Raw genomic sequence first — 14,643 nt, forward strand, 5'->3', positions numbered from 1 at the left:
GAGAGCTAGGAACTCTCTTACTCACAAAGCTGTATGTGTACACGTGATTTTCACACTGATGGGGGGAGATGCACCACAGGTTCAAGTTTAGAACTCATGTCTTAGAAACCACTAGTCCAAACCCTCTCACAAACAAGGAAACTGAGGCCCAGAGAGGCTGAGTCACTTGGACTAGACCAAGAGGAGTCGTGTTTTTTCCCCCACACCCTGAATGCCCTTTTTGATTCTCTTTATTTTTTGTTAGAGGCTCAGTAGGACTCCACCCTCCGGGCCAACAGCTCTGAGGGCCTGGTCCCCAGGGCCTGAGCCTAGGCTTGTTGTACTTAAGTCTCTGTGGTTTCCCCAACCAGCCAGCCGGGAACACTGAGTGCTTCTGTGAGAGGGAGCATATGTGAGTAACCAAGCCCTCCCTCTGCCCCTCCCATCCCAAGGGAATCACAAGCCCAGTCCTGGTTCCTTTCGGCTCAAAACACTTAGTAACTTTATTTGCCTTTGGCTGGCTTCTCCGGAGGGGTGGGGTAGGGGCTGGCAGCAGCCTGGGCATCAGGCGCCCTCTGGTGGACCTCACAGGCAAGGACCAGAATCACGGCCAAACCCAAAGGACTTTGCGCTCTGGAGGCCACAGTCAATACGGTCTAGGGGAGGGTTGCAGTGTTCCTCAGGCTTGCACCCCCGACCCGGCTTCAGGAGACGGGGCATGTTGGGAGGAGGCCCTGAACCTCTGGCTCTCATACTCGCCCGTGTTGGATGCCCGCATGTTCTGCCGAGCCTTCATCTGCTTCAAACGGTCCTTGTCCACTTCCCGCTTGGTGAGGATGAAGAGGAGGACACCACAGGGGAAGCCGATGGCCCTAGGGGTGGGGAGATGTGCATGGGGTTTGGGGAGGGGCCAGGCCTGAGCCAGTGGAGCTGGGGGAATCTCATTCCAGCTTCATCGATGACACGCACACTGCAATACCTCTTGTGTCTATGCAGCCTCTGCACTGGCTGCTGGAGGGTCCCAAGCAAATCAGAGCCTGCTGCTGCACTGCTTAAGACTCTGTAACAGCGCTCCGTCACTTTCTGGCCAAATCCAAACTCCCAGGCACAGCACCAAAAGCCCAGTGTGGTTGGGTCTCTGTCCACCTTTCCATTCCTCTCCCCTCTAGCTTGACACTCCTCAACACGAGTCCTGCAATCCTGCCATACTGACTCTGCAAGGTTCTCCAGACAGCCCATCCTCTTTCCTTCTCCAAGTGTTGGCAAAGTTTCCCTCTACCTTAACTGCCCCACATCCCCTCCCAGGCTCCCCCTCCTAATCTCAGTAACCGCTACTTGGGAGGCACTTTGGTGTGGGGGAAAGGGCATGGAGTCACAAGACCTGGTGAGAATCCCACCTCTGAGCCTCAGTTCCCTCCTGTGAAACGAGACGTAATTTTTGTAATGCTTTTTGTTTTTTGTATTTAGGGGATGTACTATTTATCTCAGAAAAGCTAAAACGTTACACTGTAAAGTACCGGCACACCTGAGGTGTGGAAAAATATGTTAATTTCCCTCTCCTTTCTTTTTAATATTGACCAACAACACATATTAAGGCCAGAGTCAGATCCAAATAATGATGTATTGAACACCTTGTAGATGCTACTTATACACCTAATGTAATCTCACACGATCTCAATGAAAGATCTCAACTGGGTTTCACCCCAAGCTCCCAAAAAAGAGAATGAGGCCAGGGGCCCAAATTCACATCAGATTAGCTCAGCTTACTACACAGAAAGCCCACTGTCTCTCCAATTCCACATACTTTCCCAACTCCCCTGCCCCATTCCTCTGAGATTCCGGTCCTCACACCAAGCAATTCTGTCCCCACAACCTTGGATTCAACTCACCACCTGAAACTTAAGAGAAGTTTCTGGGTCCCGCCCTCCCCTGTGCCACTCCCCATTGGTGGGCAAAGAGTTAACTGAAACTCACCAGGCTAGTCCCACAGCTTTCATGGGGTTCTTGCCCCTCTTTCTGGGAATGTATTCCAGCTCAGGGGATAGGGGCTCAGGCTCCTCCTTGCACTCTGGGGAGCTGTGGCTTTGCAGCGCCCGGGTCCTGTTCTGGGACGCCTTGTTAGCTGTGGCTCCTGAGAGGATCCCTGTGGATGGAAGGAAGAAAGGTCAGTAAGAGAGTATGAGAAGAAAGCCCGCGGGAGGAAGGGGAGTGACTGCAGTTTGGAGTAACAAGTGCCAGGGAGAATCCAAAGGGAAATGGGAAAATTGCCATCGAGGTGGCACCTTTGGAAGCCACTTCCACGTCACTGCGGGCTCATCACCCTGGTGCCAGGAGAACGAGCTTCGTTGTTCTTCATCTGCTCAGACGACAGGATGTGAAGGACTGCAGTGGGACTCACATAAGACGTATGAAGGAAATCCGAGAAAAAGGTTTTCAAACTGCAGAATGTTAGCACTGGGAGCTTAAAGGTAGTCTACTCCATCCCCTCATTTTATAGAAGAGGAAACCGAAGCCCAGAAAGATGAACTGCTTCGCCCAAGGTCAAACTGCTAATTATCCGGGGCTAGAACCCAAGCCTCCTGAATTCCAGGGCTCTTTCCTCTGCACTGCGGTGAGTGTGAAACACCTGGAGCGCGGGAGTCTAAAAGGCTTCCTCGGAGCTCCCTCTCGCAGCATGACCCTAGAGGTGTCGTGTAACTTGAAGGCAGGGGGATGGACTGGGTGACCTCTAGAGAGCATCTTTTAGCCCCCAGACTCTTTATGATCCTGCAGAGGGGTGCGGGCAGGAACCGACAGCCATGACCTCCTGCTATCGTTGGTCGGGATGTATAAAAAGGGGGACCCCCTGCAGTCCTGCCCTCCCCGGGGTCCCTCTCCTTACCCCGGAGGACGCGGGCATTTCTCGCCCCCCGGCCCTTCAGCGCCGTAGCAGCTACCACCGCCGCCATGTTCAGATCCCACCCCCCTTCACCGCGCTCCCCGCCGGGAATTGTAGTTTGCGTAAGGGGCCTCCCCCGCTCCTTCCGTCCTGCCTACAGACCAGAAACTACAACTCCCAGAAGCCCACGAGGGGACCCAGGAGAACTACTCTTCCCAGGAGACCCCGGAGGCGCGCACGCTCGCTTGTTTCCCTCCTGTTGGAGGCGGAGCCAGGCCGGGCGGAGTTTGGATTCTCCCTGCCACGCCCCGTCCCCGTCTCCCAACTCTGCCCTGTGATTGGTGAGTCAGCCAGTCAGCCCCCTTCGCTATTGGCCGAACGGCCGCCGCTCTTCCTGCCGGAGAGTCGCTTACGCCTACTTCCTCCCGGGAGGAGGGGCTCGAGTTCCGCGTCGTCGCGCAGAGCTGACTCTGGGAGGCGTTTGGGCCCAAAGAAGTGGATCGGCCGCTTGCGCCGCATGGAGTCCGAATCCGAGAGCGGGGCCGCTGCTGACACCCCTCCACTGGAGACCCTAAGCTTCCATGGTGATGAGGAGATTATCGAGGTGGTAGAACTGGATCCTGGTCCGCCGGACCCAGGTGAGAACTGCCGCTCCTCAGGCCGTGGGACAGGAGGCGCTCATCCCTGGCCTCTGACCCCTGCTTCCCCCCTCTCCCTTCCCCTCCCCACCGGTCATTCCTACCGACCTCCTTCGCCCTTCCCCCCTGCCCTACCCCCACACTTAGTTCTCAGGCCTGGCAGGGGTGGGGGTTCCCCTGACGCCTCCTCTGGCCCTTCCCCTCACACACCCCCTTCCCATCATCCCCTCGGTCCTCCCTTCTTACACTGTCTCTGGCCAACCCCAGGTCCTCAGACCTCTCCTGTCTTCCGTCCCAGATGCCCCCTCCTCCCTGCCGCTTCTCGCCCCCGCTTCACCCTGGCTGCCTGACCTCAGCCGACCCTCTTGCTGCACGCCAGCGTCAGGCCTCCCCACACCTCTCCCCTGCCCTCTTTCGTACTGCCTGCCGAGCCCCATCTTTTAACCCTCTCCCCGAAGCAGATGATCTGGCCCAAGAGATGGAAGACGTGGACTTTGAAGAAGAGGAAGAAGAGGAAGAGGGCAATGAGGAGGGCTGGGTTCTGGAACCCCAGGAAGGGGTGGTCGGCAGCATGGAGGGCCCAGATGATAGCGAAGTCACCTTTGCATTGCACTCAGGTAGGTCTCTGAGGAGATCCGTCAGAAACTCAGTGCAGGTGGGCATTGGAACATCAGACACCTGCTGTGTACGGAGCATTAGAAGGGACGTGGAGATGGGGAAACAGACGGGCCTGGAGCTCACACTGTGATGGAGTGGGAGAGAGCGTGGCTCCTGAGCCAGCCGAGACACCTGGGTTCCCATCCTCCTGTGGCTGCTTACTGACTTACGATCTTTATTAATCTCTCTGGGTCTTAGTTTCTTTTCAGAAAATTACCCTGTTGTAAATTAGGGATGATAGTACCTTTTTGAGCGCATTTTATATAATCTTTTCCAATATTAGCTCTTAATAAGGTAAGTCACACGGTGCTGTCCCACTCTGTGCTCAGCCTGGTGGCAGCCCGTGCAGAGAACTGGAAGCCTTGCACGTGTACACTCCTCTTGTCTATGCACGAGTCTGGGGTAGTGAAGGGGTCAGGCCTGGGGAGGGACTTGGGGCTTGGCAAGCTTTTGGAGGGATTTCTCCAACAACCTGATGTTTGAAACTTCGAAGCACTTGGATGCGCCCTTCATTTCCAGGAGGAAATACATGCTGCTTTGGGTGGAACGGGGTGGGCTTCCTGAAGGTTCTGAAGGACAGAACCTTAGCGGGGAGCCCTGTCCATTTACGGAATATCTCTTGGGACAGCATCTGTGTTTTGCGTGAGCCTGGACCCCAAGACCAACACCTTGGCGGTGACAGGGGGTGAAGATGACAAAGCTTTCGTGTGGAGGCTCAGTGATGGGGAGCTTCTCTTTGAGTGTGCAGGTGAGGGGCGCGCGTGAGGTCGTGTTCCTGTAGCGGTCTTAGGGGGCTAGCCTGCAGTGGTTGTGCACCCAGTAGCTATTTAGTGAGTCCCACTTTGTGCCAGCTCTGTGCTGGGCCTGAGGCTCTCAAAGCAGAGTAACTTTGTCTGTCTCGGGCACTGGGGAGGGAGCCACTGTTGGTCAGAGGAGGGTGGGAAAGGTCTGGGAGGAGGTAGCACTGGTGTGGGAATATTTATTTCTTTATCTGTTTTATTTAAGAACTTTTTTATTTATTTATTTTAAGAGAGAGACAGAGACAGTGTGCACAGCAGAGGGACAGAGAGATTGGGAGAGAGAGAATCCTGAGCAGGCTCTGTGCTGCCTGCGCAGAGTCAGACACGGAGCTCGAACCCACAAAACTGTGAGATCATGACCTGAGCTGAAACCAAGAATCAGACGCTCAACCGACTGAGCCACCCAGGCGCCCTGGTGTGAGAATAGTTAGGCAGAGAGGAGGAGTGGGTATTTTGGGCAGAGGTGTGGAGTGGACAGTGTGGGCAGGACATAGGCCGGGCTAGGCATGGTTGAGTAGGAAGCCAGCATTCGCCCCTGAGGAGATCTGGGGGTATCGACTCCTGGAGTGGCAGTGAGTTTGATCACCCGTTATGGTGGGGTGGTGAGACTCACTCTTCTTTTCTACCGAGCTGGTCCTTTCTGGGGGCGAGACACCTGGGAACCCTGATGTTTTCCTCTCTTTCTGCCTACTTTCCCTTGCAGGCCATAAAGACTCGGTTACTTGTGCTGGTTTCAGCCACGACTCTACCCTAGTGGCCACAGGGGACATGAGTGGCCTCTTGAAAGTGTGGCAGGTGGACACCAAGGAGGAGGTCTGGTCCTTTGAAGCAGGAGATCTGGAGGTGAGATCATCAGAGTGGTGTTCAGCTACGTGGGGCCTCGGGTAGAGAGTGAGAACTTGGGGATCCGGTCTGGCCTTTACCAGACCAAGCCAGCTATAAGCCAGTGCGCTCCCAGGGTGCCTTGAGCAAGGGCGTCTGTGTCTGTTCCCTGTGCCGTCCGTGCTGACCTTGGAAGCAGGGGCAGCTTGGGTGGAGCTTATAGGACAGGCTCCTGGGTGGGATGGGGCGACAGGGTGATTTCCTCTCTGTCCAGTGGATGGAATGGCACCCTCGGGCACCTGTCCTACTGGCGGGCACGGCTGATGGCAACGCCTGGATGTGGAAGGTCCCAAACGGTGACTGCAAGACCTTCCAAGGTCCCAACTGCCCAGCTACCTGTGGCCGAGTCCTCCCTGATGGTGAGTCTTGGGTGCGGAGAGGTGGGATCCAGGTTTACTCACCTTCCTGGGCTCCCTCCCAAGCCGTGGCCTGCAGACTCCAAGGCCTGCTGTCTGGAGCAGGGACCCAGGCCCCAGAGCAGGACCGCTTCCCTTTTCCTACCCCAAACTCGGTTTTCTCCACTAGACCCTCGGGCAGCATCTGTTCCCTTACTTTCTCATCTCCCCACCCCCCCTTGCTGGGTGTGCCTGAGGGTGCTTTCTCTCTCCGTCTGTGCCTGTGGCCCTCCAGGGAAGAGAGCTGTGGTCGGCTATGAGGATGGCACCATCAGGATCTGGGACCTGAAGCAGGGAAGCCCAATCCATGTATTAAAAGGTATCCAAGGGGCGCCTGGGTGGCTCAGTCGGTTAAGCGTCCGGCTTTGTCTCAGGTCATGATCTCACGGTCTGTGAGTTCGAGCTGCACGTCGGGCTCTATGCAGACAGCTCAGAGCCTGGAGCCTGCTTCGGATTCTGTGTCTCCCTCTCTCTCTGCCCCTCCTTCCACTTGCACTGTCTCTGTCGCTCTCAAAAATGAATAAATATTAAAATAAATAAGTAAATAAAAGCATCCAAGGCAGGGGAAGGGTTAACTGGGCCTCTGTGGAGAAGGCCTGGGGCAGGACTCAGGGGCCGGGAGGAAGCCTGACTTAGCCATCTGCTCCATCCTAGGGACTGAGGGTCACCAGGGCCCTCTGACCTGTGTCGCCACCAACCAGGACGGCAGCCTGATCCTAACTGGCTCTGTGGACTGCCAGGCCAAGCTGGTCAGTGCCACCACCGGCAAGGTGAGCGCGACCTGGAGCCTGGCTGTTAGGCTCTGCTTTCTGTGTCTTCCTCTTCCTCTCTGATTATTCTCTCGGCCCCTTTCCCGTTGCCTTTCCGCCTTCCAGTCAGCCTTCCTCCGATCCTCTGATTCTCTCCCGTGGCTTACAGGTAGTGGGTGTTTTCAGACCTGAAACCGTGGCCTCCCAGCCCAGCGTGGGAGAAGGGGAGGAGAGCGAGTCCAATTCCGTGGAGTCCTTGGGCTTCTGCAGCGTGTGAGTGAGAGAAAGGCCTCGGCCTGGAGCCAAAGGCAGCTGGGGAGAAGGGGGCTTGGCGAGAGGTGCCTGGGCCAGGGAACCGGGAGGAGTGAAGAGTGCGCGAGTCCAGGTCCCTCTGCGAGCCTTCGTGGTTCTCTTCTCTGCCCAGGATGCCTCTTGCAGCTGTTGGCTACCTGGACGGGACCTTGGCCATCTATGACTTGTCTACACAGACTCTCAGGCACCAGTGTCAGCACCAGGTACAGGCCGCCCGCAGCTATGGCTGTGGCTCTCTCCTCCCCTCCTCCCTCCGTGAGGCGGGTGGGGTCACACGCCTGTCAGCTGTCCCGCCCCTGACTTCCGCTGTGTCTCTGTCGTACCCTGGCGTAGTCGGGCATCGTGCAACTGCTGTGGGAGGCAGGCACCGCCGTGGTTTACACTTGCAGCCTGGACGGCATCGTGCGCCTCTGGGACGCTCGGACCGGCCGCTTGCTTACTGACTACCGGGGCCACACGGCCGAAATCCTGGACTTTGCCCTCAGCAAGTAAGTGAATTGGGCAAGGGCTAGAGTCTCCTTGTGTACTCGGAAGGTGGGAATAGCACATGGGGGGCCATAGGGTCCTTGGGGTGCGGGAGGGGATTCCTGAGGGAAGCTGGGAGCCAAGGCCTGGTGGTGGCTTGTGAGGCAGAAGTGCTGGGCAGCCTGAGGGAGTTGTCACTTCGGGTTGACAGTGACGTACCCGGGGCCTCACGTCTCGGTTCCGGGGCTGAGGGGCGGGGATCGTCTCCCTCGCTGCTGCGGCTCTTTTCTGATCCCCTTACTGATGGCTGATCCAAGTGTGTTCAGTCGATGTGGGCCCAGCAACCCGGCGCCAGGCACTACTGATCTGGAATTGAGGATGCGCTGGAGGAGACCAGCCGAGGGCCTCTGGGTAGCGGGCTTGGGGCCGGGCCCCAGGTCATTCCGTCCCATTGACCTGTGCTTTCTGTCTACAGAGATGCCTCTCTGGTGGTGACTACGTCAGGAGACCACAAAGCAAAAGTATTTTGTGTCCAGAGACCTGACCGCTAATGGCTGCAGCCTCTGCTCTGTGTCTGGTGTTGAGGGGTGAAGGGAGAACCCCACCAGCAGAGGTGGTAGGGTACGAGGGAAGAGGAGGGGGGGCCTCGGACTACTTTCCAACCCCTTCAAACTGACTTGCCCCCCTGTCCCCTCTCTTAAGAGACCCACCCCTTGGCCCCCCCTACCCTCACCCAGACCTGCGGACCCTTCAGAGGGGGGTCAGGCCTCTTTCTCTTTCACTTTCATTTGCTGGTGTGAGCCACGGGGGTGTGTGTTTGGACGTGGGGAGTAGGTCTCTGAGGTCCCCGTTCTTTCCCTTCCCAAGTCTCGGGGGGTGGAAAGGAGGAAGAGATATTAGTTACAGATTTTAAAAATGTAAATAAAATATACTTCCCAGAGATGGCGTGTGTGTGTGGATTTTGTGGCGCCTGGAAATGAGGAACCAGTCGGGGGCCTGTCAGGGTGAGATTCGCTGCACAATCTGCTAGATTTCGAGGTATCTCAGCCCAGCCTCTCAGGCGGTGGCACGTCCTCCCCTCCGGGTGACTCGGTTGCAGTCTCCCTCGATGCACGTATGTCTTCAGTTTTTCTGCTGCTGTCCCACCTGCCTCCTTTTCTGAGATGTGGAATGAGATAACCATAAACCGGGTGGAAGGAGCTTTATTCCATCAGGGTGGGGTCAGATCCAGAGGCGTGGGGACAGAGAGGAGATGAGAAGAGATAGGTGCGGTGGCCGAGATGGACGGCTGCTTCTTAGGAGCGAGCAGAGGCCCTTCCCCTAGTTCAAGTCAAGGTCCACGCTGCTTTGGCTGCTGGTGTGGTAGGCAGTGCCGGGGCCGGGGCTGCCCTGGGAGGCTCTTCCCCGCAGCACCCGAAGCCACCTCTGGGCGGCCGCCCTCCAGGGGGCCGTGTAGCGCTGGTCACCCAGCCCCATGGCCACAGGCACGGCCGCCGCACTGGCGCTGCCCAGCGAGATGAGGGACAACAGAGTTCCGGGCCCCAGTGGTGGGCGCTGCTCATAGGCCAGGACCGAGAGGAGCAGGGTGGCCACGTAGGGCCCCCAGCACAGCCCGAAGAGCAGCGTGGCCCCGGCCTGCGCCCTCGCCTGCCTCCAGGTAAGGGCCCGGGCCAGGGCTGAGGGCGCGCCGCGGCACACTGCCCGCTCCAGGCGGCGGATGTCCTGCAGCTGGCGGTGGGCAGTGGCCAACACGCGGGCGCAGAGAAGGGCGGCAGCCCCCACGGCAGGCAGCAGGAGCCCGTAGACTTCGAGGTAGAGGTAGGGGGCTGGGAAGACAGCCTGGGAGCTGCAGTTGGCGCCGGGGGCCCAGTGGTTCCAGCCCAGAGCAGGCAGGCTGGCAAAGAGCAGGGGGCCAGCCCAGGTGAGGAGCAGGGCCAGCCGCGTGCTCCCGCGGGGCCGCAGGGGCCGCAGCACCGCCATGTAGCGTTCGCCGTGCACCAGCAGGAGGTTGGCGAGCAGGGAGAGGAAGGAGAAGTTGGGCGCCAAGTAGAGGAAGAGGCACGACCAGTAGCCCCGGCGGCTCTGGCTCCAGAGGCCGGGCAGCGCAGGCAGCGCCAGCCCGGTGAGCAGCCCGGCCAGCAGCAGGCTCAGGAAGAAGCAGCCAGAGGGTGGGCTGCGCAGGTGCCGGTCCCTGGCGATGCCCAAGGCCAGGAGCAGGTTAGCAGCGACGATGAGGCTTGCCAGGGCCAGGGAGAGCCCCAGGGCCCCCACGGGGATGGGGCTGGGCACTTCCCTGGTGCTGTTGGGTGTCATCTTGGGCCTGGGGACGGGGGAGGCCTGGAGCAGCCGCCAGCATGCCTGGATGGAAGACGGCAGCCAAAATTAGGGGGCGCTGCACATGCAACCAGAGGTTGCACACCCACAGAGTGCGGGCCTTATCTTGTTTGCTGATACACATTTTTTTTTTTTTCCATCAGTGGCTGATTAAAAAGTTACATAAAAATTCTTACTTCTGGCTTCTCTTCAAAAGTCCTGTCCAGCAACAAGTATGTCCTGCAGGGTAGCACCAGCTGGAGCTGACCAGCTCCCCATCCTGCCGTGTTGGCCATGGCTACTTTCTGTCTGACCCCCTCGGGGCAGCTGTGTCTATGCCTCCGGTTAGACTGAAAAGCCAACCCACCCAGCCCCAGAGCCCCGAAGCATCTCTGGATCCACAAGGCAAGACCTCTAAATCAGCCAACAGGGAGGTCTGGCTGGCGTGTAGTGGTCTTCTGGCCGGCCAACAGTTGAGAGCCCCTTTCAGGCTGGGCTGGGGCCAGTGCTAGGGGTGGGTGCTAAGATAAAGGAGAGGGGTCCCCGTCCCTAGATGCTCACAGCCTGGTTGGCACCAGAGTATTAGGAGAGGGTGGGTTGCTGAGGGTTGCGGGGCGGGGCAGGAGTGAGGCAGAGGCGGAGGCAAAGGCAGGGCTCGCTGAACGCTGGAGTTAGTGACAGGCCAGGGCCACGGGTGGCAGCAGCAAGCGGGGTGCTCTGTCCCTTGCATCGCCTGCCCTGCCCCTCGGCCATCTTTGTAGCTGGTTACAGCTCAATGAGCGGCCTCCGGGTAGGACTTCCAGCCCATAAACTTGACTCATCTGCACCACACTAGCAACAGGGCCCTTCCTGGAACTGGAGGAGGAGAGGAGGGAGAGTGAAGATGCCAGCAGCAAGGAGGACACACCGCCACGCCTTGGGGAGCTGAAGCTGAGCCCAGAGGAGGGGCAGGGGGAGCCGCGGGGCAGGGCCTGGCCGTTCTGTGACTCTGATCTGTCCCTCTCCTTCCCTTTCTTGGCTCTGTGTTCTCGGCCCCCCTCCGACACCCCGCCTGCTGGGGCCATATCGTGGGGAGGAAGAAGGGTCCTGGCCCCGGGGGAGCTCCTGCTGCTGTCAACCGGGGAGCAGCTGCTGTTGCTAGGATTAAGTCAACACGGAAAGGATTCCCAGCTGCCCCCACCCCCAGGTCATAGGAACCGAGGGCACCACCACCACCTTGAGCTCAGGAGATGCTGCCTTACTCCTCTTCCCAGTCCCCCTAGGCCTGCCAAGCCCCACCAGGCTGCTGCCCCTTTCCCCTCCCTTCAGCCTGTTTCCTCTTCCTCAACCTCCCCCACCTCTACCCCCTTTCTCTACCCAGGACATCCTTCCCTCTCTAGCAGGCCCTTTGGTTTCTGTTCCCTTTGTCCCCACGCCACCAACTCTATGAAACTCCACAAGACCTCAGGGTCCGGTCCTTCCAAGCTGGACTCTGGAGCTCCAGCTCCCAAGGACTCCCCTGGCGTGAGTCCCCACCCCTCCTCCACCAGTGCAGCGAGAAAGGCAGGGACAGCCCCAGGGCCACCTTCCCAGCAGAGTGCTGGCCCCGTGACTTGCACCCCCTGGAGGCTCTGGTGGCTTTGGCCAAGTGCAATGGCCTCTGAGGATCGGGGGCTGAGGTGTCCAGAAGAGGCTGGGTGCTGGGTAGGGGCAGGGGGAGGGGAGGGGAGCAGCTACTCACATGGCTGTTGGGGACAGGTGTTGCTGGCCCGGTCTGGGCTTTCCTCAGAGTGTCAGGGAGCTGCTGCAGGCAGGCCCGCAGGGCTTCTGGCGCTGTCTGGTGTCCCGGCCAGTGAGGGCATGGTGCCTCCACACCCAGGGGACAGCAGGGCCCCGGGCTCTCTGCTGCCCAGGCTCTGCCCCTGCCTGGGTTCTGGAGGGATGGAGCCGGGGCTGGTGGGGCTCAGCCCGGCCCCGCCCCTGGGGGTGGGACCCGGCACACCCAGAGCTGCTGACTGCGAGGCCTTCCCCTCTGATTCCAGTGCCCTCTCCCTGTCCTGTGCCAGCATGCCCCCTCTCCAGCCGCCAGCCATCTTCTACCTCAGGTCACCCAACTTGGAGCCATCATCTGCTAGCCTGGCTAATCTGAGAAATGCATCCCAGTTAATGAATAAAAATGGCTTTGTCCATCCCCCACTTCCTGTCCCAGCTAATACATTTACATTTTTATTTTATTTTTTAAACGTGTATTTGTGGAGAAAGAACGTGAGTGGGGGAGGGGCAGAGAGGGAAGGAGACACAGAATCCGAAGCAGGCTCCAGGCTCTGAGCTGTCAGCACAGAACCCAACGCGGGGTTCGAACTCACGAACTGTGAGATCATGACCTGAACTGGAGCTGGACACTTAACCGACCGAGCCACCCAGGAGCCCCAATACATTTACATTTTTAACCCTCTGGAGTGGCCATCTGGCTGACAGCACTTCCAGCTCCATGTCTGATGGTGGCAGTGGCAGGGGTGTTTGGAACTTTGCTCTCATCCGATCCCTTTCAGCTTATAAAAGCCAGCCTTGCCTTCTAGAACCTGGGGTCAGTCTACACTTTTCTTAACTACTTTGAGTCAAGTTCTGGGCTATGAGGTAAAAATGGCTCTGGGGGTGTGACCTACCCTGGGGCCTCAATTTTCCCATCTGTAAAATGGGAACAAAGTAAAACCACCTCTCTGGGCTGCTGTGAGGAATATCACAGAGCAACATGTGTCTGCATATATTACAGTGCCTGACACTTAATGTGGGGTGGGGGTGGGGGTCTCAACAAATGATTCATTTCCTTCCACTTCCACGATGATTAAGAGGCATGAGCTAGTGTTGGCATCAGAAAGCCTGGGTTTGAATCCCAGAATCCTGGCTGGGATCCTTTTTTTTTTTTTTTTTTTTTTTTCTTAATTTGTGTGAACTTGGGCAAAGTACTAAAGCTCTTTTGTCTTAGTTTCCTCATCTGTAGAATATATTGTGCTCACCTATTGTGAGACTAACGGAGATAATGTGTGATGAGGACGAAGCGCTAGGCACACGAGCACACAATGAAAAGCAGCTGCTATTAACATCTTAGGATTTCTGCCCTTCTCTGCATGTCCCTTCCTCCAGCCACCTGTATCCTCTAAGAAAGAACTCTGTAGAGAAAGGCAGAAAGACAGCTCGCAAAAAGCAAGAGGGGAAGGGTGCTTTTGCTCCAGAGAGACACTGGGGAAACCAGGTACAGGAGAGGAAGGGCAAGTTCAAGGCTAGGAAGACAAGAGGCATGATGCTCCAATTTTCACTTGTATCAGGTGAGGTCTTGGGGTGCTGGAGAGAGGCCAGTTACACCCCCTTGAGGCCTGAAGTGGGAGGGAGCAGGATGAAACTGCGAGAAAGCTGGAGATGAGCCATGAGGACAAAGACTTCCCTGCTCAAGAGCACAGGTAGACTGAGCCAGGGGACTTCTGTGCCCTCGGTGGGGGTGGTGGTGGGGTAGACCTGGGCTGAAGGCTGGGGGCCGAGGGGTCTAGCTCTGCCAATCCTGCACAGTGGTTGGGGCGACCTGGGGAGCAGAACTTCTGTTGGGACAAAAAGTGGGAGGAGGAAAGCATCCAGCCTCAAACCCATCCTCAAGGGAGCTGGCTGCCGGAGACTGGCTTACAGCAGCTGGCCCTCAGACCCACGCTATCTGGTCGAGCAGAAGTCAGAGGCTCTGGGAGAGTTCAGCCTGGGGCCTGGGCAGCAGTGGGTGTGGGGCCCCTCAAATACTGGATTGCCAGGAATAAACAGACGTCTTTCTGTTCCCAGCCATGGCCTCCTCCCGACGAGATCCAGGATGTCTGTGTTTCTTCTCTGCTGCTTTGTCTAAACATTGTGTGTGGGATGACGTATGAAGGGGACATCTTAGGCCATGGGAGCTGGGAAGCCTGGGTTCTGTCCCCACTCAGCCCTCTCTCTTCCTTACTGGACCATCCAGTCCTTCTCTGCTTCCCCGTCAATCTCTGGCCCGGACTCATCTCCAGCCTCCCCTAGGCCCACAGGAGGGCTCTGGTACAGGTGGTTTCCAGATGCTTCATTCCAGCTGCAGGCTGGAGAGCCCTCTTCGTGGTCCTCATTCTTTTCCTCAGGTAGAGCCTAGGTCAAGGGGCCAAATCCCACCAGGGAATCCTCCTGGGCCTCCTCCGTTCACTCTAACCCTTGGGGTATTTGAAGCTCTTTGCTGACCCTCGGTGCCTGGGACTGGGTGGATGCGGTACGCGAGGGCTGGGGGTACTCACTAACTGGATGAATGGAAGTGACAGGGCACTGGGGTTTCCTGGACCCTGGCTGGCCTCCAGAAGCCACTGTCAAAACTCCACTCCCTGTAGATAAAGAGCAGACGAGCCCTTGGGAGCCACCGGGCATAATCCTGGCCAGGATCTTGGCCTCAGAAAACCCTAAGTCAGGTCTACGGGCGGAAGAAACCCTGGTCCTTCCTGTTAGGGTTAAACCAGATTCTCCATGGCTCCCTAAAAGCCACAGACACTGGTGATTTTAGGTGATCTCCAGAAGGGGGTAGCATTGCTTGAACTCAAAACAGCC

The 14,643-nt window shown here is 57.7% G+C and overlaps 3 protein-coding genes across 4 annotated transcripts; 1 reads left to right on the forward strand and 2 right to left on the reverse strand.

The window, feature by feature from the left end:
• Positions 1 to 457: 457 nt before the first annotated feature.
• LOC125911198 (probable hydrolase PNKD) lies at positions 458 to 2,957 on the reverse strand. Its single transcript, XM_049614913.1, has 3 exons — positions 2,861 to 2,957; positions 1,954 to 2,122; positions 458 to 851 (listed from the first exon to the last, which is right to left on the reverse strand). The coding sequence occupies exons 1-3, from the start codon at positions 2,925 to 2,927 to the stop codon at positions 659 to 661; spliced, it is 429 nt and encodes a 142-aa protein (XP_049470870.1). The 5' UTR covers positions 2,928 to 2,957; the 3' UTR covers positions 458 to 658.
• A 319-nt stretch (positions 2,958 to 3,276) lies between these two features.
• On the forward strand, positions 3,277 to 8,695 carry AAMP (angio associated migratory cell protein). 2 transcript variants are annotated; one of them, XM_049614910.1, is made up of 11 exons: positions 3,277 to 3,495; positions 3,954 to 4,112; positions 4,781 to 4,900; positions 5,656 to 5,795; positions 6,049 to 6,193; positions 6,465 to 6,548; positions 6,884 to 6,999; positions 7,148 to 7,251; positions 7,403 to 7,493; positions 7,624 to 7,778; positions 8,231 to 8,695. In XM_049614910.1, the coding sequence occupies exons 1-11, from the start codon at positions 3,375 to 3,377 to the stop codon at positions 8,304 to 8,306; spliced, it is 1,311 nt and encodes a 436-aa protein (XP_049470867.1). In that variant the 5' UTR covers positions 3,277 to 3,374; the 3' UTR covers positions 8,307 to 8,695. The 2 variants fall into 2 exon arrangements, with proteins under 2 accessions (XP_049470867.1, XP_049470868.1); XM_049614911.1 differs by having other exon boundaries at positions 3,278 to 3,495; positions 3,957 to 4,112.
• Positions 8,696 to 8,919: 224 nt separating this feature from the next.
• On the reverse strand, positions 8,920 to 11,986 carry GPBAR1 (G protein-coupled bile acid receptor 1). Its single transcript, XM_049614906.1, has 2 exons — positions 11,789 to 11,986; positions 8,920 to 10,113 (listed from the first exon to the last, which is right to left on the reverse strand). Exon 2 carries the CDS (start codon positions 10,066 to 10,068, stop codon positions 9,076 to 9,078), a length of 993 nt encoding a protein of 330 aa, XP_049470863.1. The 5' UTR covers positions 10,069 to 10,113; positions 11,789 to 11,986; the 3' UTR covers positions 8,920 to 9,075.
• Between the last annotated feature and the right edge of the window lie 2,657 nt (positions 11,987 to 14,643).

This window comes from Panthera uncia (genome assembly GCF_023721935.1).
Source record: "Panthera uncia isolate 11264 chromosome C1 unlocalized genomic scaffold, Puncia_PCG_1.0 HiC_scaffold_3, whole genome shotgun sequence".
In the NCBI taxonomy this organism is placed as follows: Eukaryota; Metazoa; Chordata; class Mammalia; order Carnivora; family Felidae; genus Panthera; species Panthera uncia.